At 33.5% G+C, this 27,160-nt stretch overlaps 1 protein-coding gene and 1 non-coding gene across 2 annotated transcripts in view; one reads left to right on the top strand and one right to left on the bottom strand.

Annotated features, from left to right (window-relative positions):
- The window catches only part of RDH10 (retinol dehydrogenase 10), a 36,603-nt gene extending 12,952 nt beyond the window's left edge, over positions 1 to 23,651 (top strand). The window contains exons 3-6 of the mRNA XM_051970040.1: positions 18,184 to 18,282; positions 20,081 to 20,226; positions 22,052 to 22,183; positions 22,308 to 23,651. Coding sequence (XP_051826000.1) covers positions 18,184 to 18,282; positions 20,081 to 20,226; positions 22,052 to 22,183; positions 22,308 to 22,431 — 501 coding nt within the window. The 3' untranslated portion in view covers positions 22,432 to 23,651. The remainder of the gene's footprint in view (positions 1 to 18,183; positions 18,283 to 20,080; positions 20,227 to 22,051; positions 22,184 to 22,307) is intronic.
- On the bottom strand, positions 7,857 to 7,960 carry LOC127546072 (U6 spliceosomal RNA). Its single transcript, XR_007949934.1, has one exon. It is a non-coding gene; the product is annotated as a U6 spliceosomal RNA (small nuclear RNA).
- Positions 23,652 to 27,160: the final 3,509 nt, after the last annotated feature.

Here is a 27,160-nt window from a genome sequence, read left to right as displayed (position 1 = left end):
TTCATGAAAGAGATTAGGATTCAATTTGTAGATCTGAGAATTCTCAATATAGAGAAAATTAAAGCTGTGTGGACTGATGAAGTTACTTAGAGAAGAGGGCCCAAGAAGGAAGTGTGGAACCTTAGTTATGAAGCAGGGTGCAAATGGTGATCTAGAAAAGAAGACTTGGGGTGGGGTGGGGGAAATTATCCAACAGATAGGAGGAAAATAAGAGCAGTGTCACAAAGACCCAGAGAAGAGATGATGTACTGGAGAGGACAGTGGGCAGTAGTGCAGCAGAGAGGTCAAAAAAGATGAAAGATCATCATACTTGTCTTCTAAGAGATCATTGGTAATGTTAGAGAGTTATTATAGTTGTGATGAAGTCAGGTGAAATTGCAGAGGGTTGAGAAGAGATTAAATGGAGGGAGTGGGCATAAACAGCTTTTCTACAAGTTTGGTTCTGCAAAGCAAGAGAGAGAGAGAATTTAAGGGAATAAAAAGGCTAGAAAGATTTAGGGTTTATATATTATATATATATATATATTTAGGATAGAGCTGACGTATACATATTTGTAGACAGAAGGGGAGAAACCAGAAGGGAAAAACTGAACATGAGGAAAAAGGGATAATTGTAAAAGCAGTTTGCTAGAGAAGACTTATGGGGATGAATCAAGATTACATGTATAGAGAAGGGCAGTCTCATTATTAGAAACCAGAGAAAAGGAGAGAATGGAGAATTATACAAGAAGTTGTGAGGTCTAGAAAATGAAGAGAAAACTCTCAGTAAATAGTTTCTTTCTTAGTAAAGTACCAAAGTCCTCAGACATATCTGATTTAATCCCCCATTTTATATATACATAGTTTTGTGATCATGGCTAAATTACTTCATCTGAGTATCTGAGGCAACTCTCAGCTGCTTAGCACAGTGCCTGATCCATAGTAGGGCTTCAAACAAATGCTTGTGCTTGAAGGTGCAGACAGATTTGCTTGAGCAGAACAACCTTTTCTGAAGATCCCTATATCAAATCATAGGTCTGATTCTCCGCTCCTCCCCTCCCCCACCCCCCACCCCCCTCAAAAAAAGAAGAACTGGAAATGATTTGAACTGAAATGAACACTGTAATAAAAAGAATTCTTCAACTAATGTTTGAGAGGATCTTCCTTGGAAATAGGCAAACATTGTTACACTGACATAAATTTATCTTTTAACTTAACTAGTTGATTTCAATGTCACTTATTCTTTTGACTTTGAGTACAGAATTGAGTGTCTTCGAATAAATTCTGAGTTTGACTTAGCATGATTAATTTATTAAATGACAACTTTTAAATTAATATCACCAGAAAGTTTTTCCCATAAATTAGACAATATATAATATAATCTTAAAAGAACCAGCACCAAGCTGGAATTGATCAAAATCTAATTTCATTTTTTAAATTTTTATCTTCCATATTTATTTTCTTTCATTTTCTAGTTTTAATAACAAGGGGTAGCTTTGCTTGGAGATGGTGAGTTCACTCCTACTGGTGATCTTATTTTTTCCTGCTTAAAGCATTAGAAGTTTACCAATAAAAGAATTCTGGTTGCTTCCCTCCAACTCCCAAGTCCCAGTAGACCTTCCCTATAAATGAATAGATAATACTAAGATTTTCTTTAGGGAAATATCAAATATATCACAGTTGTTATCTTACTTTGCTAAGCACAAACTCTGGTTTTTAAAAAATTCAGAATGCATATCTTAATATGATAAAGTAGGCAAGAAAAAGTGATGGGTACAGTAGCTCTTGTTGATTGGGAAAGGAAAATTTCAAAAGCAATGAGCTCTAAATTTGAAGAATTAGGTTATAAACATACTTAGAACCATAGCGGGTATATGTTATGACAAATTATGACAATTGTGCAGTCACATTTGTTTTTCACACAATGTGTTGAATAATCAGGTTTATCCTAGCATTTGTTTTAAGAGGATTTTCTTTTTTCTTAAAATGAAAGTCATTTGAGAGTGAGTATACCCTTTTTGTGTGAGAGAAACAATGTCAGAAAGTTGAGGTCAAATGGACATTCTCAAAGACTTATCCTCAGAGTAAAATTAATTAGGCAATATCCCAGGAAGCTAAGCCACTTGTGTTGGTTTGAGTAAGGAGAGGGGAGAAAATAAATAAGTTAGTTCTATCAATTAAAAAGGAATGGGTACAAATAGGAGTACAAAAAGTCCTTAAATATCCTCTTCATTTCCAAAATCTGCCCTTCCTTCTACACTCTAGTCCCAGAGTTGCCTTTTGTCCCTTTGTGACTTTTTTTCAAACATTTTAAAGCTATTGATAACTGATTTTTAATCTGATTTTTCTTTAGTAGAACTATAATCTCAACAGTGTGATTGATTATTCTCAGGAAAGCAACCTACCTATAACTGTTTAACCTGTATGTGGTTTATACTTGTTTTTCCCTTAGATTTGTTTAAAGGGGGAGGAAACAAGTTCTTTTGTTTTGTTTTGTTTTAAACTTATTTAAAATACCTTCCTCGTTTTCTTGATACATGGATATGAATCAAGTATGCAGACCATCCATTGGGTATCCCACCGTCTTGCCATGTAACTGGCTGACCTTTTCTGATCCCTTATCTTTACACTACCTCTCTGGGTTAATTATTCATTTTTAATGTGCTATAACTGCTCAAACCCTCCACATATCGTATTTCCCTTTGAATCATACTCACTTTTAATTCTTAAAATGCTTAAGATGACTTGTAACTCTGTGATATCACCAGAAGAATACTGATATTAAAAAAGTGAACCTTTACTGCAGGTAGAATCTTGCATAACTTGTATAACTTCCAAAGCCTGTCTGTGCTCATAGAAAAACTTTGAAGGAGCAGCACAGTATTTTCCCTAGGGAAGTACTGTATTACCTTTTCTCCAAGAGTAATGTTTATTCAGATCTTACGTGTGTGTGCACGCATGTGCGTGTGCATGCACAAGAGCAAATACACAGTTCTTGAACTCTGTAACAACTATGTCATCCCATCTTCCTCCACTTTATCCTAAACTAGTCCATTTTCATGTAATCGTCCAGATCAGGGATGTTCTAAACCAAGCTACTTGGGCTTACCTACATCCTTATAAAAGTTAGCATAAGTTTCTAAGGGTAGGAGATAGGGATGCCCTACAAATTAATGATCATTTGACTGATTCTCTTTTCCCTGGATAAATATGAAGCATCTTATGCAAAAAAAGTAAATCCTTACTGTTAAAAACAAAATAACTAATGGAAACCATGATGAGAAAATTGTCTGCAATTTAGAAAGATGAGAAACTGGTTGAGAAACTGTCCTTTGTTTCCATCATTCACAACCTAAAAAATATTTTAGTAGTTTGTAGTAGTCTTAAATATTGGAATATGGGTATAGTTTTGATTGTTAACTGATTAATATTGATCTTACTCCTTTTTGCTGTGGTTTTCCTATTTGTTTTTAAGGAGACTTATGAAAGGAATAGAGAATAGCTATTATTTACCAGACATACTGAATTTGTGTAACTGATTTTATAAGCCACTTTTTTTTTAAGTTAGTAGGATTATCATTGTGTGACATGTCATATAAATTGCAAATCATGTGATTTAGTACAGATTTAATTTGAATTCTTTTTAAAGGCTTGAGAAAGAACTTGGAGACTGATGACTTAATGAGGTAGAGAGAATATCAAGAAAGTAGTTGGTTGTTATCCTCCATTCTCGAAGAAGACCAAAATGATATCGCTATGTTGAGAGGCAAGTTACAAGTGTGTCCAACTGTGGTTAATTAGACCAGTATGAGCTTGGAATGCTTTGCCACAGGTCAGACACAAATAATCCATATGAACATTTGAGATAGCTTCTCTAATCTTGCCCATTTTGAAGTTCTTTTGGGCTAATTCAATTCTGCTTTGCTCTTAGAGCACAGCACCTTCTCTGATCAGGGTATGTCATGCTAGGTGGTACTGACTCAGTTTCTTCCATGTCACACAGTGGATTCTAAAGATAATAAGGAAACATCTAATGATTTGCTACTGATTTCAGAGGCAAGAGGAATAGAGAGTAACTAATATGGCTTGAACCAAGTAAGCATATATCCATGTCAAAGACAAATAGTTATTTATAATTAGAGTAGTTCCAATTACTTTTTTTGGAAACCTGATTAAAGTACTCAAGAGTTGTGTACTGATTTTGTGTTTTAAAAAAAAAGTCATGATAATCTGAGCCTTTTATTCTAGAAAACTATTTTGAGGTTTCAGAAATACCCCCCTGAGGTGTATAGGGAAGAAAGGGGTTAGCTAAAGGGAAAAGAAACCTGGATATCTCCCAAATTTAATGATTTTCATAATTTTTGTATGAAATGATTTAATATAGAAGGAAATATGAATGCAATCATTCATATCCAGCCTTTAAACAGAAACTTGTAAAATATGATATTCTATTCTTGAGGTATATGACATGATTAAAAAGGAATAGGAAATAACACTTCAGAAATAGTATCAAACATTAATAATTTGTAGAGAAAATTTTAAAATGTAGAGGCAAATAGTGATTTCTAATCTGTGAGTTGAATTAACTATCTGATCTACTCTGTCAAAGAAGTTTTATAGATTTACTTCTTTAGACAAATGACTTATCTCCTTAGTTTTACTTTATCCTCATGTGTTGTACATAAACTTTCAGCTTCTAGCCTGAGGAAAAGGACAGTCTTCACTTTCTTTGTATTCTCAGCACTGAACAAAGAACATAACACTATAGTAGGAAGACTTATTGACTGACAGGGAAATTTGAATTCTGTGCTGAAAAGAGAGAAATTACTTTTTAAGCCATTAAATATTCAATTTACTGATTGCCAAATGCAGACAGTTCTTTTAATGTAATTATTACCTCATTAGATCATCCAAAAAATAGGTGTTGCTCTAAACTCCATTTGGTATGTTAAATTTTCATTGCAACTCATTACTCTTATGTTTAGAATCTGGAACAGGGATATTTCTTGTATCATTCACCCCTTAGGCAGTCTATTGAAACCCATAGGATTCCCTTTCTGAATATTTTTGTTTATTTATTTATTTATTTTTTATTATAATTTTTTATTTACAAGTTATATGCATGGGTAATTTTACAGCATTGACAATTGCCAAACCTTTTGTTCCACTTTTTCCCCTCTTTCCTCCCATTCCCTCCCCCCAATGTCAGGTTGACCAATACATGTTAAATATTTTAAAGTATAAATTAAATACAATATAAGTGTACATGTGTTAACAGTTATTTTGCTGTACAGGAAGAATCAAACTTTGAAATAGTGTACCATTAGCCTGTGAAGGAAATCAGAAATGTAGGCGAACAAAAAATACAGGGATTGGGAATTCTGTGTAATGGTTCATAGTCATCTCCTAGAGTTCTTTCGCTGGGTGTAGCTGGTTCAGCTGAATATTTTTAAATGCATAGAATTTTAAAAGAAACTAATTATATTAAAAATGAGTTCATCATCTCTAAATTAAGAATCCTTGATTTAGTCCAACCATCTCATATTATAAATAAGAAAATAGTCCTAAAGAGACTTATTTGTCCAAGGTCACACATTAAGTTACTTAACAGTAGTGATTCCTTTTTCACATCATAATAATTTCTGGAAATACCACCTCCCTTTACCCAATGAACCTTCCTTTGCATCAAAAAAGTTAAGTAAAATCAATCAACACAACAGCCAGGTTTGGGTCCTTTCCCCCACAGCCCACACACACTTCCACAAACACAAACAAAAAAAATGTTTATTGCAATTAGTGTTCAACTTCACTTAGCATTCTCTTTATATTACCTTATAATTGTCCTTATTTATATTGTTCTGGTTCTATTTACCTTGCTTTGGATCAGTTCATACAAGTCTTTTCATGTTTCCCTGAATTCCTTATTTGCCATTTCTTATGTTGCAATAATACTGCTTGCACTGCAATTGATATACCAGTCACATCCCTATAGGCTTACTTTGTTTCTGGTTATTTTTAAATACACAAAAAATGGTGCTATGAATATTTTAGTATTCATGAGATCTTTCTTCCTGTTTTTTGACCTTCTTTGAATATATGCCAAGAGATCTGATGATCAAAGGCTATAAATGGTTGAGTGATTTATCTTATATAATTCCAAACTTTTCCATAATGATTACTCAATTCACAGCCTTGTATGTTAGTGTACCTGTGTCCCTGTAGTTCCATCAGCACTATTTCCATTTTTCCCTACCTTTTCCAGATTGCTGACCGTAAAAGTAAAACTTCAAAATTGTCTGAATTTGTATTTTTCATTACTTTGAACAATCTTTCATCTGAGATTATTGATAATCTTTTGAAATCTTTTGAAATTTGTTCTTAATGTCTCATCTACTGGGAAGAGATTGAGTTTTAAATATAAGGCTTGAATTGAAGCAATAGATATACTAGTACTGTTAGGAAATTTTTGTAGTTCTGAGTCACTACTTGAAGGAACATCATCTCATCCTTTAATAGCAGTAGTCACTGTTTAATGAGCACTTATTTTTTCTGAATTATTAGTATTGCCATCATTCTAATTGTATCCATTTTAAAAGTCTGGTTCTTCTTTTATTAGCTTTTTGGCTGCAAGGCAACTATAGAAATGTTCTTGCATATATGTATTAGATATTAACTGATTCTGCAATTCAATTTTAAATCTCTAGACACAAAAATAATAAATCAAAAACATAAGAGGGCTAACTTGGTGAAAATTTGACTCTTGGATTCTTCCTATTCCCTTGTTTTTATTTAATTAATAGAGAATGAACTATAGTATGACCTATATTTTAAGGGAAAGATATCTTGCCATAATTCAGATATAAGTCAAGATGACCTACGACTTATGTCTAAGTACTTTAGAGGATGCTTAATCTTTTATGTGTGTGTTCTAATTCCCTTTGGCAATCTAGTGAACCTACAGACTCAGAGTAAAAATTTTAAATGCACAAAATGCAAAATAGAAGATTGCAAAGGAATAATGAAATGCACTTTTCAAAATGTTTTCTTGAAAAATGTTCACAGATGGCTGCTTTAGAGAGCTATCTCCTCTTGCCAGTCTCAAAAGTTTTGGGGAAAGTATTACATAACTTGGCTAAGCATCCTTTTTGTCTCTTTATGTGTCCATTTAGATAACTCTTAATTGCTGTAATTCTGTGGTACAAATTTCAAAATAGTGGTTCATTAGGACTAAAATATGATTTCATATTTACGTACTAGGAAAAGTTAGATTTGTGTTTAGTTAACATTTAAAAGGTAATGTTGGGAAATAGATTTTCTTAATTCATCTGTGAATATTGTAAAGTTTCAAAGTTTTAATGTTCAGCATTTTAAACATTAACACTTGGGAATTTAAGAATCCTAGTCCATTTAATCCCTATCTTTTTTCTAGGTATTTTTTCAGGATCCTATTATCTCTAAATATATAATCCCATGGATAATTTATTACCACTATGTGCAAAATTTCAGTTGGCTTTCTTTTTTTGGAGGTTTTTTTTAAAATTGTGAACTTTTATCATCAGTGAATATGTAATTTGTTTTCCAAAATAGGTCAGTTCACAACTCTATGAGCAGTGAATTATCATGCTTTTTAGTTTCTCCAACATTTAATTTACCATGTTTTACTCTTTGTCAATGTGGATTTGGGGGGAGACCTTAGAGTTTAAAATTGATTTTTTTTTCTGATTATTAGTGACTAGTTATTAGATAGTTCTTTGCATTTCTCCTTTTGAAAACTTCATATCCTTCGATTATGGAAAATAGCTTTATTCTTATAAATTTGTGTCAGTTCCCTGTAGACTTAAGACTTTTTATTAGAGATGTTTAATGTAAAGATTCCCCTCATATCTGAATGCTTCATGTATGTTCATGCCATTCTTATACAGGAATCTTACTAATTTTTTCTGTGTGGTTCCAGTTTTATCACATATGCCACTGAAAACATTATTACAGTTACAATACCGTAATTGTCAAGACAACAGAATTAATCTCCTTCGAAGTTAGGCAGCACAACAAGAAATTTAGCATAAAAAAGCATCATTCCAATGTGTTATATAAAAATTAATCATTAGAACTTGATGCAGTAGAATTACTATGAAATCAAATTTATAATTGATTTACTGACGTTTTATTCAACAAATCTTAATCGACTAAGATATACATTTATTATGTACCTCCTATGTGCTAAGCACAAAGAAATGAAAGTCCCTGCTCTCACCCAGAAAATAAAATTTTTACATTTCATTTTCCAAATGCAAAATAATTTGAGGAGAAAGAGCACTAACAACCAAGGAGATAAGGAAAAACTTCCCATGGTAAATGGCACATGAGTTGAGCCTTAAAGGAAGCAAGGGAATCTTAGAGGCAGATAGCAGGGAAAGCTTTCCAGAAAAAAAGACATGAACAAAAACAGAATGTCATAATTGAGGAACTGTAAGTCAGTTTGAATAGAATGTTGAATGAATGATAGAAAATGATATATGAAATAATTCTAGAAAAGGGGGCTAAACATTCTTTGATAAAAGATCAAAGAATATCAACAGGCACTTTTCACAAGAAGAAATCAAAGCTATCATTAATTGTATAGAAAAATACTCTAAATCATTAATGATTAGAGAAATACTAATTAAAACAACTCTGAGATACTATACCATCTTTACCAATCAGATTGACAAACATGGGATGGCATATGGAAAAATAAATATACTAATAAACTGTCTGTGGAGTTGTGAACTGGTCTAAAGAATAATTTGGAACTAAAGAATCAGAAATTGAGGAGATATTCATCAATTGGAGAATTACTGAACAAGTTGTGGTATATGATTGTGATGGAATAGTGTTAAGCTATAAGAAATAATGAAGTGGTGATTTCAGAAAAACCTGGGAAGACATATAAATTGATACAAAAATGAAATGAATAGAACCAAGAGAATATTATGCACAATAATAGCATTGTTGTAAGATGAGCAACTATGAATGACTTAGCTATTTTGATCAAAACAATCACCTGAGACAATCCTGAAGAACTCATGATGAAAAATGATGCTCACCTTCAGAGAGAGAACTGATGAACTGAGTGCAAATTGAAGCATATTTTTTCACTTTCTTTATTATTTTGTCTTTCTTTTTTGCCACATGACTAGTATCAAAACCTGTATTTTGCATGATTTCACATATATAATGTGTATTACTTGCTTTCTTATTGGGTGGGGGAAGACTTGGAGAGAGAGTGAGAATTTAGAACTCAAAATTTTAAAAAATTAATGAGAGAAAGGATAAAAGGTAGGTTAGAGCCAGATTATGAGGGCTTTCAGATTTATTTTGTTTATCTCGTTGGTAATAGGGAGCCACTGTAGAATTCTTGAACACGGGGGTGGTATTATTCAACCTGTTCTTAGGAAGATTTATCTTGGCAGCTCTGTAGAATGGATTGTAGAAAGAAGAGACTCCAATTTTAATTAGAAAGCTTTTGTGCAGAGGATAGTGATAAGAACCTAAACTAGGATGATCACTTGGTAAATTTAAAAAAAAAAAAAAAAAAAAAAAAAAGGAAATGCATACAAGAAATCTTGTTAAGGTAGTAGTAATAGCACTAAGATCTTGCAGCTTATTAGATATAGGTGAGTAAGCAAGGGAGAAGAGTGGAAAATACCTAAGTGAACATGGAGCCATTTAGTGATGTCAGATGGAGAGGAGACTAAACTGCATACTGGGAAGAATGTTGAATTTAGTCAGATCATCTTTGACCCTCACATTGGTGAGGAAATTGGGCCATAGTCAAGAAACTAGTAAGTGTTATTTCTCATTTGTAAAATAAAGGCAGTGTTTGTTACCTAATGTACAAAATTGTAATGAGGAGAAAGGGATTTAAATTAAAAGGGATTAAATTTAAAAGAGTTGTTATTTAGTTGATTGGTCATGTCTGACTCTTCATGATCCCATTTGGGGCTTTCTTTTTTTTTTTTTTTTTCCCTCTTTGCCAAAAAGCAAGTTTATTTAGAAGTTACAAACAGAATGAAAAGGCAAAATAAGCACCAGTAGTGTCAAAAATGAAATACAGATGAGAAAGCAATAGAGTTATCATTATCAAGGGAAGGAATTTTTGAAGAATCCATTAAAGGAATATCATTTGGGACTTTCTTGGCAAGGATACTGGAATGGTTTTCCATTTACTTCTCCAGTTCATTTTACAGATGAGGCAACTGAGGCAAACAGGGTGAAGTGTCTTGCCCAAGATCACATAGCTAGTAAATATCTGAGGCTAGTTTTGAACTCAGGTCCTCCAATTCCAGAGCTAGCACTATCCATTGCACCACCAAGTTACCCTTTAAAAGTACTACTAAACACATAAGCTTATGACAACTATATTCCTATACAAGAAGTATTTATCATCATTCATAGTATTTTTTTTCACATTTGTGATTAATAACCTGCCTGCTTCTCAGAAGAGTTTAAGACAATTTTTCCTGTTCCTCTCATAATCTCTCCATCGTGTTTTTCAGAATATCATGGGCCTAAACTTGAGATTCTTCCTCTTGTTCATAGATAGTTGGATAATAGGGAGTTAGAAAAGGTGTTAAAAAAAATCATCATTTTCAGAAGTGTTTTCTTGAATTGATCAAGAGAATACTCTACATGTGCAAATCTCTTGTGAGAATTTGAATTTCCTCATTTGTATCCATTAATCTGATTTTTTTTTTTGCAAATAGAAATTTGTGTATGTCCTTGCCTACATCTTTAAAATGTTATCAGTCTCAAATTTTCAAAAGCCACACTTTGCAAGTAGAGCCTTTCTTTGCATTCTCATTTGTTTAGTTTTCGACTAATTTGTCCTGACAGTGCAGCTGCAGGCCTCTTTGTGTTGTAAAATCTTTCATTAAGAACGCCAAGAATGAACTAGAGGACTTTTGGAAAGGGGAGGGAAGGAGTGCTAGACTGTTAAGAGTTAATTTGCCGTAAACCTGTAAGAACAAATTACTGACGATGTGACATAGCTTGTAATTGTTCATTTAGCTTCACTCATGTGTTGTTTAAGAAGTCATTAAGACTATGCAAACACAGGAAAACATCAGAGCTTTACAAGTACCTTTGAAAGTTACTTTTGGAGAAAAAAAAAGATGCTTATGTTGTTTAGGAAATGTTGAGATATGGAAAATGTTTGGGATATTTCACAAAAAATAGTAGGTAGCATCTGTTAGAATTTCAGTGTTTATCTGTCTTCTTATCGATATCAAACTTTTTGACAGAAACCTTTAGTAAGAATTTGGTATTAGAGATTTTTGATAAAACTCACTTCAAAATCTTCTACAATTTATGATATTTGACCAGGATTGAAATACACAATAATTTATGTATGGCTCTAGTCCTTATAGCTCAAATGGTGTATTATATACTATGTAGAACATGTAGCTGACCTTTAAGATCCTTTTCAACTCTAAAGCCTCCCATTTTATAAGTACTTCTAGTGAGAATGTGACAAAGCATTGTGCAATTCTCTAGAATTTGAAACCCCCTAGGTTGAGGGCCCCAGCCTTTTTCCTGATGTTCAGACCTACTTTGTATTTCCCTGAAGTCCTGTGATGGTTGCTGAGCGAGCTTGCAAGTCTCTGCCAACTGAACTCCCTACTGGTATCCCCTGCCAGTTATGGGGAAGCCGGCATAATGCCAACAACCAGCTTAGAGGTCTGCCCAGGTAAGTCTGAGCCAGTGATAGACTACTGTCTACTGTTTGGGGATCCACTGACCTAAATAGTTGCTTGTTATCATCTGTGTAACAAAGCAAAACTTCTTTCAGGTGAACTATGTGGACTGGCAGAAATTCATCTGATAATTGTGTAACTTGGTTGTTTTTCATTTTGGCAACACAGCCCTAGATTTGTACATAAGCCATTGGATTTTGCTTTCAAATATTTGCCCTTATATTTTTCTCATGATTATTCTGAAACAAGTGAAAAGCTCTTAGAACCTCAGTTTGAACTGACTGGTGTCATAGCAACTGACATTTCACCCTTTGGTGATCCCTTCCTTATTCTTGGTGTAATATTTGTGTGCATTAATAATGCATTATGAAGTACCAAATTTCATTGTGCCCATCACATTGTGTCAACCAGTGAATGCCTCGGATGGCATCTCAGATGGCATCTTACCACACTGCAGGGGACAAGAATAATTAGGAAGGTAAAATAGTACGTAAAGTCAAGTTGCTTTTGAAAATTACTAAAAGTAATGCTTCCCGTATTAAATACATGTAAAAATAAACAGTATCTCACATCCTTTTACATATTTATGATAAGATTGATGTTGATTAAATAATTTGCTCTTGGTCTCATGAATTTAGTCTGAGTTTATTTGTGAAAGCATAAACAACATGGTTAATTCCTTCCATACAGGCAGCTGAGGAAATGTTTAATGGAAACTCAGCACTCAGTCACATACTGTATTATGCACATGTGAAACCTAAGCCAAGGTTTAGAAAGGAGACTGATTAAGTGGTAATGATTTGAATACCCTCATACTAGTCTTTGCTGTTAGATGTTCATTCATAGAGTAGTTTTGTGATGCCTACAAAATGACATTCTTTCTAAAGAAAGGCCTTCGACCGATTAGTCAAAGTGTGTTTATCTTAGAGCTATACAGAAAGCAGTGGCAAATTTAGTCTTTTATTCACAGAAAGCCAAATTTATCCTTGATGGGGAATGGGAAAGGGAAACTGCTAACCAAAAACAAAGTTTCCTTTTTTAAATGCTATTTGGTACAGTTTTTTGTTAGATGCTAGAAGTGGGGCAGTTCACCAAGTAGGTATTCTGGTTTTATTCTCTAATTATACTGTGTCTACAACATGCCAGTAAAACTAGTTGAAAAGCAAAAAATATCAAATTAGGGTTGTTTTTCATGGATTTCTTGAAGTCAGGAGGGATAGAAAGTAGTTTTTCTTTCTCTTTGAATTGACTTAAATGTTTGGCTCTTGTGACAAATGGACATTTCCTAAAATGTTTTGCCCAGTTGTCACACAGCAGTCACACAGCACAGAAAGATGCACAGACCAATTGCTATTGTCAAACAAAAATAAAATATGCTTAAAGGTGTCATCAGAACTACAAAAAAGTTCCCATTATCACTATCAGAATCTGATAGTCAATGAAGCAAAAACAGAACCCAATTAAATATCTCTCCTCTACCTCAGATGTACATAGAAAGAACTCTTACAAAACCTAAGGGGAATGGATAAATCATTTAACACCTATAGGCAAAAATGTCTTATAAGAATATGTAAAGATTATTAGAGCAAAACTACTTTGCATTTTTCTAAACCCAAAAACAAGAAACTTAGAATTGGATTGTATTAGATTGGATTCTTGTTTGCAGCAGACATGATTCAGAACATCAGTTAACTAGCAAAGTTAGGATTTTTTATCATGTGAATTTCTCAAGAGTTAATTTTGGACTATTTAGGAAAGATATATGTAAAAATTTTTCTTAAAATTATGGTACCACTTTGGTTAATTCTTTTCCTTTCCATCTAGTCTTTAAAAGGTAATAAAAAGTGACTTAAACTGACTTAGAATTTATTGCTAGTAATTCTTGACTTACTAGTACTTGTGAAGTACTTTTGGAGAATATGAAGTTGATTAGCCAAAACATGGTACCTAACTAACGATCTGGAAACACACAAATATATTTCCCTACCTATTTTGAGAATGTACTCTATAATTAATATAATTTTATTTTATTTATACAATTGAGTATTCATTCTAGAGTTTAGCTAGAGCCTGTAGACAGATTTTAATGTCCTAAAACAGTGATTCTCAAAATTTAGGGTTCATGAACAATTTCAATGACATGAATGACCTACCCCAGCCACTCCTATTTGTCAGTACAAAAAAAAAAGTTGAAATTTCTGCAAACTGTGCCCAACATGGACTTAGTACTGCTAATTATATGAGAATGCCTATGAGTGAAAATCTGGTTAGAGAGGCTATTAATACTGGAACAAACAATATAAGACAGTCTATGTATAAGTAAATGGTAAAACTATATAGTACAGAGTAGAGTATCATCTAAGAATTTGGGGGAAAGTGGATCAGTTATTATGAACTGGTATAATCTGAGAAGACTTTATAGGAAAGGTTGGGATATTTGTTGGGATTAAGTGAGAAAATATATATGAAAGTACTTTGAAAAGTATAAAGCACTACACAGTTATAAAATACTAATACTACCAACTTATTTGTATAGATCTTTATAACTTATAAAGCAGTTTCATATAATTATTTCATTTTGAGCCTCATATCAAGCCTGTGTAGTACATAAGTCAGATGACATTCTCCTCCTAATGACCAAGAAATGAGACTGAGAGATGTGACTTGCCTGTGATCACACAGCTAACAAGCCCTTTCTGCCACAGGGCTCCAGATTGGACTCCCACAGACCTAGATTTATCTGGGTGGATGGGTGTCAGAGTTCTCATATATGTATAATAAGTATATCTCCACCCCAAAGCAACTAAATAAGCAAGTCTGAAACAAAGTTTGGCTATGTCTTATATCCAGGGGATCCCCCAAATATGGAGAACAAGGTCCTTTTTTGAAAACATATTTAGTATGCTATATGAATATTAGAGAAAATAAACCTCTGCCCTAGAAAATGCTTAATATGTAAAAGGTTCATAAGCCTGCATTAACAAATAAACATAAAACAACAATATTCTCATTATATTTTCCTGGGAGATAAAAATAACTTTGTAAAATCATCAAAACAGATATTTCAATTTCACATTTACTTTGGACCCATATTTATTAACAGTTCACTAGAGTATCACTTGGGATTTTCCACTACAGAATCCTCCTGACAGTGGTCAATCTTCCCTGAGAACCATTACATTATTCTGGAAATTGTCTTCTGATAGGCAGCCAATACTTAACTCAAAACTCAGACTTTCTGACTCCAAATCCAGTAGTCTTTATATACTAAGTAGTCTCTCTTGGTATCAGGATTGAGCTGGGTCTTTGAAGGAGATAATAACAACATGAATCAAATGAATATCTAACAAGTAAGATAGATAAGGAGACAGGAGCAAAAGTTTTGACTTGGTTAATAGTGGTTGTTGGGTTGTTTTTGGTTTTTTGTTTTTTTAAACAATGGTTAGGTATGAGGTAAAATGGACACAGTATTAGGCTTGGGTTCACATATCACTTTCTGACCGTTGCCAGTTGTGTGACTAAGTGTAAGTTATCTAAATGTCCATTTGTTTATCCATAAGATGGAACTGGTATTGATAATAGTACATAAAACTCTGCAAATTTAGAAGCATTACATGTGTCAGTTAATTAACAATTTTTATAAGTAGTTTGGGTGAGATTTTACAGGAAATTGAATGACAATTTATAGACTAGAGTATTTGGTAAAGAGCTATTGAAGGTTATTGAGTAGTATAAGGACATCTTGAAAAATGATTTTTCTAACAAAATTAATCCAACAACATACAAGATTTACTAGGAGACATGGGGACAAACTTTACTAGAATTAACCAGAGGTAGGGAAAGAAAGATGTAGGGGGAAAAGGGTATGTGAAGGGAATAGCACTGTTTTTTGTAAGATACCAGGAAGGATCTTATTTGGATTTGGAAGTCAAAGACTTCGGTTCAAATCTCAACTGTGCTAATTATGACATGTATAACCTTTGGCAAATCATAGCCTGTCTCTGGGCCTCAGTTACCTTTAAAAAAAAAAATTAGAGGGGTTGGATTACATTAAAAAAAATTTACTTTGCGCCGGTAGTGTTCTAGGCCGTCTGTTATTAATTGTGGATAAAAAAATGAAACCATTTGGGCAGGTAGGTGATGCAGGGGATAGAGCAAGAGCCCTCAAGTCGGGAGGACCTGAGTTCAAATCTCGTCTCAGACACTTATTACTTCCTAGCTGTGTGACCCTGGGCAAGTCACTTAACTCCAGTTGCCTCAGGAAAAAAAAGGAAACCATCCTTGCTCAGATATATTTGATGTTGTAGACATGTACACATTTAAATATGTACAAAAAAGTAAAAAAACAAAAGGGTATATAGGAAGCAGATAATCATGGGGGTAGGGGAGGTAAGAAAGACCTCAGGAGATAGCTTTTGAGATAAACTTTGAAGCAAATTAGAGATTCAGAGTTAGTAGGGGAGATGGGGAAAACATGGATTATGGGTCTGGAATATATATTGCCATTGAGGAACAGCAATGTTTTATCAAAATCAATTGACTAAAACTGCAGTTCTTGAAGTGGGGAATATATAGATATAGATATATATAGATATAGATCTAGATCTAGATCTATATATCTATATATATATATATATATATAAAACAAAGCCTAAAGTGCTTTAAATGCTATCTTGTGAATGTGATCAAGAAGGTTTTAAAATGATAGTCAGAGAATAATGGGTTTCACATAGAAAGGATAGTTGAATTATTATTTTCATCTTTTTTTTTCTCATGGTTTTTCCTTTTTTGTTTTGATTTTTCTTTTATAATATGACTTAAATGATTGTACATATATAACCTATATTAGGTTGTTTGCTGTCCTGAAAAGGAGGGGGGAAAAACTGGAATTCAAAATCTTACAAAAATAGATGTTGAAAACTATCTTTACATGTAGTTAGGAGAAAAAAACAAAAGGATAGCTGAAAAAAAGAGGATCAATAAGTAATTTATGGGAGAATTATATCTGAAAGCCAGCAGATAAAATCCATAGACTCAGATGTCTATACACAAAAATAGAAAGTATAGGTAATAAACAGGATAAAGTAGTGATCCTTAGGAAACAAGTTTTATCTACTAAGTAGCACTGAAATTAGAACTTGAGCCTAAATATGGGTCTGGAAAGATATTCTTATACAAAAAAGAATAGAATAGATAAAGGGAATGGTGGTAAAGCATTTTATGTAACAGCAAGACTCATTTTTGAGGAAATTCAAGAACCCAAGAAGCAGACATGGTGGAGAGCAACTGGTTAAAGCTCAAGACAAGATATTGATAAAACATGAGTTCTTTGAAAAAAAGGATTGTCTTACTTTTATACACATAAAAGATGAATATTATAGACACTTAAAAAGTACATTTTGAATGATTAAGTCATCATCACAGGAGAAAGAGAAGTGATTTTGTCACTAAAGTATACTATAGAACTGAAGGTAGAAACTTGAATAAGGCATTTGGGGAAAAGATCACAAATCCAGTCTGGAAGAATGAGATCATAGTGATGGAAGATTTCAATGCTGGACATTTAACTGGAGTTCTCTTTCTGCTGAAATCAGAGTAGCTGAGAAACTTAAAGCTGGCCCGTATGATATAATTTCATCTTTCTGAAAGGATGGTCAGCTAAATGAAATAGAAAGGATGGTAATCTTTGACATCTTACAGCTTGTGATCAAGAGGAACAAAGATATCACTTTAGATTTTGGCAGAACAGATTTCAAAGCATTCACACTGAGGAGAGGCAGGATCCAATGGCCTAGTATAAATGAAGCTGGCTCAAGTGGAATAAGAAGCTCTTAAGAATGAAATCCTGAAGATATAAAGGGGAGTTATTCTAAAAAAGCAAACTAGAGGGAACAACATAAAAAGAATTCTGACTATCCTGGATTTTTTTTTTTTAATTTCAGTAGTATTTTTCCAATTACATGTAAAGATAATTTTCAGCATTCATTTTTGTAAGATTTTTTAGTTCCAGTTTTTTTCTCCCTCCCTCACCTTCCTTCTTCAAGACAGCAAGCACTCTGATACAGGTTATATACATGCACAATCATTTTAAACATATTTCTATAAAAGTCATCATGAAAGAAAAATCAAAACAAAAGGGAAAAAAATTAAGTTGAGGTAATTAAAACTAAAGATGATAATATAACTGTCTTCATTAAAACAAGTCACCAGAATTAGGTGGACTGTGTCATTTGGTACTGCTAGGTAATGGATATGTGTAATTGTATTGGCAATATATCTATTTCTGATCATCTTGAGGAGAGTGAGATTCAACTATCCTCCCAATCTTTATCTTTGTTTTTGTTTTACTAAATTGGGAAAATAAAATATTTGGAAATAAAATTGAATTTCTAATAGGAATTTTATGTTCTAGATGAGTTACAGATAACATTAGGAATAATTGCTGACATGCAACTTTTTTTTTTTTCAGACCACTAAAGCTTTTCTTCCTACGATGCTGGAGATTAATCATGGTCACATTGTGACAGTTGCAAGTTCCCTAGGCTTGTTCAGTACAGCTGGAGTTGAGGTTTGTCAATTATAAATAATTTTCTTCTGTTAAATCTGTATATATTAACTGTCAAGCCCACTTGTAGCAATAGGATTAACTGCTATTTAAACAGTTCATAACCCATCAAGGACTTCTCCATCATTACCCATACCAAAGGATTTTGGTTTTGCTCATCAGAATGAGGATAACTTTTTGCAAAATTTCCCTTCAGAATCAACTTTTATTACAATTGACAGGAGTTGTCAGGTACTTAAACAACACTCAGTTAACAGAACATCATGCTGGAACTGATCCAGATAGAAGGACAAGTACTGATCCTTCATGGCTGTCAGGGAAGTTAATGGCCCAGATATGTAAATGTTAATTCTAGTGGCAACAGGAGAACCTTGGCCAGAGTTTACTATCCCAGACAGAACATTTGTAGATCCATCCAAACAGTAGTTGTAAAATGTCTGTAATGTGCCAGTCACCAGAGAACAAAAATGAAGTAATCTTTTTCCCCCTCCCTTTCCCACCTCCAAGGAGCTTATCAGGGTAGGGGGGAGGAGATACAACATGTACAAGATAAATGAATACAGGATAATTTAAGGAGGTGGTAGCAAGCCCTAACAATCAGAGATCCAAGAAAGCCATCTCATTGGAGATGGCCCATATGGTGACCCCTGAAGGAAGTTATAGAGGCAAAGAAGCAGAAGTCAAGTCAAATCTTTATTAAAAATGGATGGTGGAGAAACATGTTATTTACTTATTCAGGTTAATCCATTCCTGTTTCAGTGGATCAAAAGAGGTAGCAGTGGGAGATGGGAGATGTCAATAAGCCTCCAAAGACTACCTTTTCATTTAAAAGGATCTTCCTAATCACATACTAATTTCATTTTTAAAAAAAAAATTTCAAATTACATGTAAAAACAATTTTAAACAAAATTCATTTTTAAAAGTTTTGAATTCCAAATTCTCTTCCTCCCTTCTTTCTTTCCTTCTCTCCTCATTGAGAAAGCAAACAATTTGATATAGGTTATACATCACAAACTAATTTTAAAAGGTGAGCATAGTACCATGTTGGGTGTTATTAAGCATGCAAAAGGGCCACTGTGAGTTCGCTGTAGAATTCTACAGATAAAGTAGAAAACATAAGTGTAGAAAAATATGTAAGAGACTAGGCTGAACAAGACAGCTTTAAATCCAGGTTTACCAAAAAAAAAATCTTTTCTGCTATGGTCAGGGGTTATCCTGGTTCTAGTCTTCAGGTACACATAATTAGGAAGGACATCCTTTTCTCTATGCTGGGAATGTGTGTTTCCTAAATTAGTGTTAACCTGAAGCCAAGCTATTTAATATTTTTTTAATTTGAACTTTAGCTTTAAAAAAGTCAGAGACTCAAACAAGTTATACTCTAAGCTAGACTAGTCTGCTTTGTTCTAGCCTTAATTTAAACAAACTGGTTTTTCAGTCTCATTTACTGAACAAGAGACCATTTGTAAACTTTCCAGACACTTCAAAGGGAACCTCTCTCCATATTTAACTTTAGCTTGTTAGCTTTCATAGAATCTTTGTGGTAATTTCCCCAAAGTAATATGATACTTAGTTGCTGTGGCCAAAAAAAAAAAAAAAAAGTTCATCTATTTCTGCTGTCACTTTGAAAATATTATTTCTGCACTGACCCAAATCAAATATCTGCCTTGAAAATAGTTTCCTTTTCTTTGTTCATTCACCTGTAACATATCAGACATCTAACTAAAGTTAATAGGACCAGTACATCTAGTCTGCTTTGCCTTGTGGAGACTCTTTAGTGTTTCTATTCTTGCTTCTAACACAGGATTATTGTGCCAGCAAATTTGGAGTGGTGGGTTTTCATGAATCCCTGAGCCATGAGCTAAAGGCTGCTGAAAAGGATGGAATTAAAACAACCTTAGTTTGTCCTTACCTTGTAGATACTGGCATGTTCAGAGGCTGCAGAATCAGGTAAGAAAAGCCCACCTTTCTCCTTTCCCATAAAATGGGACAGAAGGTGAGGGTGAGAGTAAAGTAATCTTCCTTCTTGGAATTAGTTTTTCAGAAATTTTAGCCTACCTTGTGACCATAATATAGATAGTAATTAGATAGTAATTGCTATTTTACACATAAAACTCATTAACATTATTGAAATTAAAGTGCAAGCTACTATCATATTGATAGTGCCTCATAAAGATTACTATGAAATTAATAAGTAGGAAAATTGTTGGAAAAGCACTTTCTCCTAAAGAGTCAACCTAAGCATCAAAAGTTTCCCTTAGAGGTTATTTTTTTTTAAGGTCACCTGTATTTTATTCAAAATTTCATTGGTCAGAGATTCTATCACAGATTCTATTTGCAAAGGAAATATACTTATGACATCGATAGAATTTGTCAAGATTTCTACTTTTTGCCTGAGACAAATGATTGCAAGATTCTTAAGAGATTATTTTTTGAGAAATAACTTTGTTTCTATATTAGTGTAAGTAAGGGCAACAGTGGGCAATAATAGCTTTAATATGGGTTTTGATTGTATAGAAAATCACTGCTGACAGCAGAATAATAATGCACATTCTTCTAGGGTCTCCTCAGAGACCTATGTTGTAAGCTACCTGCTTTTTTAGAAAAAGGTGACAGAAAATACTCCTAGCAAGAGAGCAGATCCCCATGGCACTGCCTAGAATGTCTCTGGCGTGCCAGATACATATAGAAAGATTGGAGCAGTTATCTCTAATTTGAACTAAGAACTATCCTGTACAACCCATCCCTAAGAAGATAAGTGAGAAACTTTTGAGAGTTTAATGACTGAGCAAAGAAAGACAATTGAACTTGTTACATGCTTGTTCAGAGCTTGTTTTTAATATGTTGCTTTTTGAGATCAACAGTACATCAAAGCAGTAGTGGAAGACTGTTGCAACATTTGCAAATGGGACACAGTTAAATGATTTGTCCCGTTTATAAAGATAAGTCAGAACAAAGAGTAGAATATAAATATCCTGACTTCTAATTCAATCCTCTTTTTTCTTTTTTTAAATTTTGTTTTTGTTTTACTGTAAGTACTCAGCTCTGGGTCTTGAGAAGCTCTCGAAGCACTGAGAATAGTGACAAGTAGGTGTTAAATAGTATAGTCACCTTTCAGTTACTCACACTAATAGAGAAAGAAAAAGTGAGTTCATAATAATGATTCCTCCAAAGATAATAGACATTCAGATATGGTATAGAGTCAAAGCACATAATAACCCAAACTCAATCTTTACTAATTCAGTCATGGATCTGCAGGGTATTAGTGGAGAAATGAATGATAATTAAAAAAAAAGTACCCCAAACTTGAAGGGAAACCACTGGAAGAGGAGTCAAAACAGCCTGAATCCTACTTCCACATCTGACTCTGGCAGTTGGTACATCTTCGGGCAAGTCACTCGCTGTTTCTTCTATAAACGGAGAAGAATGAATTAAATAATATTAATAGAATAAATGTTCTCAGATTATTTATAAAATATTTTAGTATTTGTTCTTCAGTCATTTAAAGAAAGGATCATGTCTTATGATCATCCCAACAACAACACTACTACTACTGCCACAACAATAAACATCACTTCCATATTTAGTGTTTGTTTTTCATTTAAGTACAGCCTTAGCCTTAGCCTTGGCCTCCTATAGGGAGGCTACAAAAATAATTTGAAGGAATGTTTTTAAGCTTTATGGTTTTATCACATTTGACTCTCTTGTACTTTACAAAAACCAGACACACTTAGATTTTGTTCTTATTTTAGTTTTTTAAATATATCATTTCCAGGAAAGAAATCGAACCATTTCTGCCACCTTTAAAGCCAGATTATTGTGTGAAACAGGCCATGAAGGCCATCCTCACAGACCAGCCCATGATCTGCACTCCTCGCCTCATGTACATTGTAACTTTCATGAAGAGGTAACTTTTCTAGAATGTTTTTGTATGTATCTTTGTCAAACTGGGTGTCTTCTACTGTACATGCTTATTGAAATTAAGGTCCTGTTTTTAAAATGATGATCAAACCTTCTAACTTTCTTTGCAGCATCCTACCTTTTGAAGCAGTTGTCTGCATGTATCGGTTCCTAGGAGCAGACAAGTGTATGTACCCCTTCATTGCGCAAAGAAAACAAGCTACAAACAATAATGAAGCTAAAAATGGGATTTAAGAATTTTTTTGTCCAGATTGTCATTTGGAGCTGAAGATGATCAAAATATTTCAAGATGATGCACATCAGCATCTACTCTGACATTTTCTGGATCCTAAGCCTGTGCGAACTTTTACAAATCAAACATTTTTTTTATATAGACTGTAAATTAATTGATTAGAATACTTGGGAAATGTGATAGGCAAAAATGAACTTAAATAGTTGCCAACAGTGTCCTTTAGTTAGGACATTAAAACAGTCAATTTTTTTATAAAAATGCACCATGTGCCATCTTCAGACTATCATTGTTGTTGAAAATGAAGAAAAGCCTAGAGAGAGTAATTTCAGTGAATTTCTTCAAAATTTCTCTAGGATTTATAAATTCATGCAATTGAGAATTCCTTTCAGCCAACTTTTTGCAACTTAAAAGAATGATGACAGCACTACTCTCCTAACTTGTACTTGTTAACTCCAATTTGCAAAGGTGGTGGTTGGATTGTTTTTAATATGCATGTATCTTCAACTGTTTGCAGAAACAACTTTTAAATCTCCACCTTTTCAAAGCTAAAATAATGTTCTTGAGTGGCATGGTAGAAAGCTGAACAGGTCTCTTCTTTTAAAAGTTAAAATAAATTTTCTAAACCTAATTCCAAATTTTATATTTGAAAAACTTTATTAGGTATCTGTCCATCACTCTGGAGACCTAGATGTTTAAGAAAACTTTACATTTTTCTATCTACAAATTTTGCTGCATAAAGTGTCCTTCCCCCAGGAAGTTGCTGTATTTATATTTCTTTATCTGGACTCATGCCTAGAGTACATAGCTTATCAAAGCAACAGTTTATATAAAATTCCCATTTTTGTGCCAACTATGATTAGTAAGGGGAAAAAAAACTTTGTGGAGTGTGAAAGGGTGTAAAGATTCTTTCAGAAGTTTTATTCAAATTGTAGAACAGCAGATGACATTTTTACAGTATTTTTTTGTAAAGCAAACTATTTTGTGCCTTGAATTTGGTATCTGTGTATTAGTGAAACATTGTAAAAGTGAACTTCTACCTCTGTATCTAAATGTGTACCATTCATTTGTAAATTACTATAAACTATTCTGTGATTACTTTTTTAGAATGTCTCGTTTAAATAGTGACCAATGTCTATGGCTATTAAAGAGGGCCATCTTTTATTAAATGATTGGGAAGTTTTGTAAAAGACTGATTAAAATGAAAGAACTAACTTCCAGATAACTGATTGTATGCCTATCTGTGATTGGTTGTGCTGCTGGAAAACACTCTCTTCTTTGTGCTCCAAGTTCTTTCTGCCTTATTTTTTAAAATTATTATTATTATAGTTTTTTATTTACAAAACATGCATGGGTAATTGACCCTTGCAAAACCTTCTGTTCCCACTTTTATCTTCCTTTTCCTTCCCCCCTCTCCTAGATGGCAGGTAGTCCAATACATGTTGTATATGTTAAATACAATATATGTATACATATCCATACAGTTATCTTGCTACATAAGAGAAATCAGATCTAGAAAGAAGGTAAAAATAAAATCTGAGAAGGAAATCAAAAATGCAAGCAAACAATAACAGAAAAAGTGGAAATGCTATGTTGTAGTCCACACTCATTTCCCATAGTTAGTTCTCTCTCTGAGTGTGATTGATTCTCTTCCTTACTGAACAATTGAAACTGGTTTGGATCATCTCATTGTTGAAGAGAGCCACTTCCATCAGAATTGATCGTCGTATACTATTGTTGTTGAAGTGTATAATGATCTCCTGATTCTGCTCACTTCACTTAGCATCAGTTCATGTAAATCTCTCCAAACTTCTCTGTATTCATCCTGATGGTCATTTCTTATAGGACAATAATATTCTATAACATTCATATATCACAATTTATTCAGCCATTCTCCAACTGATGGGCATCCACTCAATTTCCAGTTTCTAGCCACTACAAAAAGGGCTGCCACAAACATTTCCTTTCTTTAAGATCTTTTTGGGATACAAGCCCAGTGGAAACATTGCTGGATCAAAGGGTATGTACAAATTAATAACTTTTTGAGCATAGTTCTAAATTGCTCTCCAGAATGATTGGATCCATTCACAACTCCACCAACAATGTATCAGTGTCCCAGTTTTCCTACATCCCCTCCAGCATTCGTCATTTATTTTTTTCTGTCATCTTAGCCAATCTGAGATGTGTGTAGTGGTATCGAAGAGTTATCTTAATTTGCATTTCTCTGATCAATAATGATTTGGAGCACTTTTTCATATGACTAGAAATAATTAAAATTTCTTCATCTGAAAATTTTCTGTTCATATCCTTTGACCATTTATCAATTGGAGAATGGCTTGATTTCTTATAAATTTGAGTCAATTCTCTATATATTTTGGAATTGAGGCCTTTATCAGAACCTTTGACTGTAAAAATGTTTTCCCAGTTTATTGATTCCCTTCTAATCTTGTCTGCATTAGTTTTATTTGTACAAAACCTTTTTAACTTAATATAATCAAAACTTTCTATTTTGTGATCAATAATGATTTCTAGTTCTGCTTTGGTCACAAATTCCTTCCTCCTCCACAGATCTGAGAGACAAACTATCCTATGTTCTTCTAATTTACTTATAATCTCATTCTTTATGTCTAGATCATTAACCCATTTTGATCTTATTTTGGTGTACCTACCTTGTTTTTTCTAAGTGTTTGGGTGAGATGATTTTGTGAAATCTCTGAGTTATTTTAAATACTTCATGTGGATCTAGAAAAAGAGGAATTAGAAATAAGAGTGAAATTCCACCAAACAACATTCTCGTCACATGGATTCAGTTATGCTGCAGATCAACTCAGTGATGTAAAAATCCTTCATCAAGAGCTTTGACAAAGCCTTTTCTGATACTAGGATCAGAGGGACTCTACTAAATAATCTCTATCTCTATATTAAATGTATGTCTGTAAGATACATGTGCAATACATTTATCTTTATTTGAGTGATTACATATAAACAGTGCCATCAAAAGTATTTGTATTCTCTCTACAAGTTTAAATCATAGATTTAAACAAGGGATCATTGGGTTGATCCCTTAAAAAGTCATTTATTGAAATTTGGAAGTCATCAAAGACAAATTCAGATCTATTTTAGAAAAAAAAATCCTCCAAAGAAATACATTCTTACAGCCCGCTTCAAGATATAACAAGCTTCAAAGTAAATAAGTTCTTTATAATCAACACAATTCTTTCCCCATAAGTTAGGCCTATTTCTATAGCTTTCCTTTATTTCTTTGCTACTCAACACTATCTCTCAGCTTTACCTCCTCTAAGCATGAAATGAATGGCAGTTCATTTAACCTTTCCTTATAGGTTTTGTTTTTTTACACATCACACTAATCATTTTTCTGGTTCATCCTCTTTCTCTCCTAACCCAGGCCAAAATTCTCTATATCATTTTAGTTGCTGCTAGCTGTTAAGAGGTGGGTAAGTGTCACAGGACTGAACCTGAAGTGAGGAGGACCAGATTTCAAATCCAGCCTCAGTAACTTATGAACTGTGTGACCCTAGACAAGTCCTATAACTTCTGTTTCCTCAACTGTAAGATGGGAATAATAAATAGCACCTATCTAGCAGGATTGTTGTGAGGATCAAATAAGATGATATTTGTAAATCACTTAGAACTGTGCCTGGTGAGTAGATGTTTTCCTACCTTCTCTTTCACCCCATTATAGAATTTTGAATTAAATGACCAAAGTTAAGTCTGATAGAAATTCACAGTTATCGACATGTTAGGCCTATGTTAAACCTGGAAGCTTTGAAAGTCCCTCTCTAGCCTGAGGTTCAATGGTTCTCTGTTCTGTCATCCACAGCAGGTCCACATTCTATACTACATATGTAGCAGGCTCTATAGATAACGCTACATCACAAGCAATCTTTTTTGTTCTTTCTGGTTGCCATCTTTCAGCTATATTTGTTCCTGATCTTGTTCCCATGTGTTAAGGTTACTTCTAATCAAGATTCTTAACTTCATTCCCTGACTTCATGTCTTATTTTCTATCATCATAGTCTATCAGGTCATTGTCATTTTTTTTCTTATATTTTAAATGAAAGTTAGATGCTTTTTCTGAGTCACTTTTTTTTCCTAGTTGTTAAATATAAATAATACATCAATTCTATCTTCCCAGCTCTTTACAAATGAGTGCATAGTTGAGGAAATCACATTTCATGGATCATTTTAGAACTGTGGAGCTAGCTCCTGAAAAGTCAATTTGCATCATCTTTTTGATTGGGTGAAATGATAGAAGTCAAAATGTCCAGGTAATAGGAATATCCAATAATCTCTTAGGATTTTCTCTATATCAGAGGCCTTGCCTTTGAAAGTGAGGTCAGACTAAATCTGCTGTGAACTAGAAAATTCTGGAATCAGACTCCGTTCTACTTTTTGTCCTAAGAGTGACACAACTCAGAACTGACCCTCCAGCTCCACACCACAAAGTGAGACCAGATTTAAAACATAAGCTGCTTCTGCCTTTTCCCAAGTGTGATTCATTCTCAGACTGAATGCAAAAAGTATTTTCCCCAACTGGCTCTAGGCCCAGGAAATAGGGATTGTGACTTGGATCGATAGTTAGTAGATATAATATATAAGCTATTACATGGCTGTTAGGTTTCTTGAAACAAAATCTATTCAATTATTTAAAAAGAATATGGAAAATTTCTTCATGAGTGGAACCTGGGCATCTTTGTTGTTTAGGTTGTTTTT

This window comes from Antechinus flavipes, chromosome 1 (genome assembly GCF_016432865.1).
Source record: "Antechinus flavipes isolate AdamAnt ecotype Samford, QLD, Australia chromosome 1, AdamAnt_v2, whole genome shotgun sequence".
NCBI lineage: Eukaryota > Metazoa > Chordata > Mammalia > Dasyuromorphia > Dasyuridae > Antechinus > Antechinus flavipes.
Note: the sequence above shows the minus strand (reverse complement) of the source record. Positions and strands in the feature narration are given on the sequence as shown.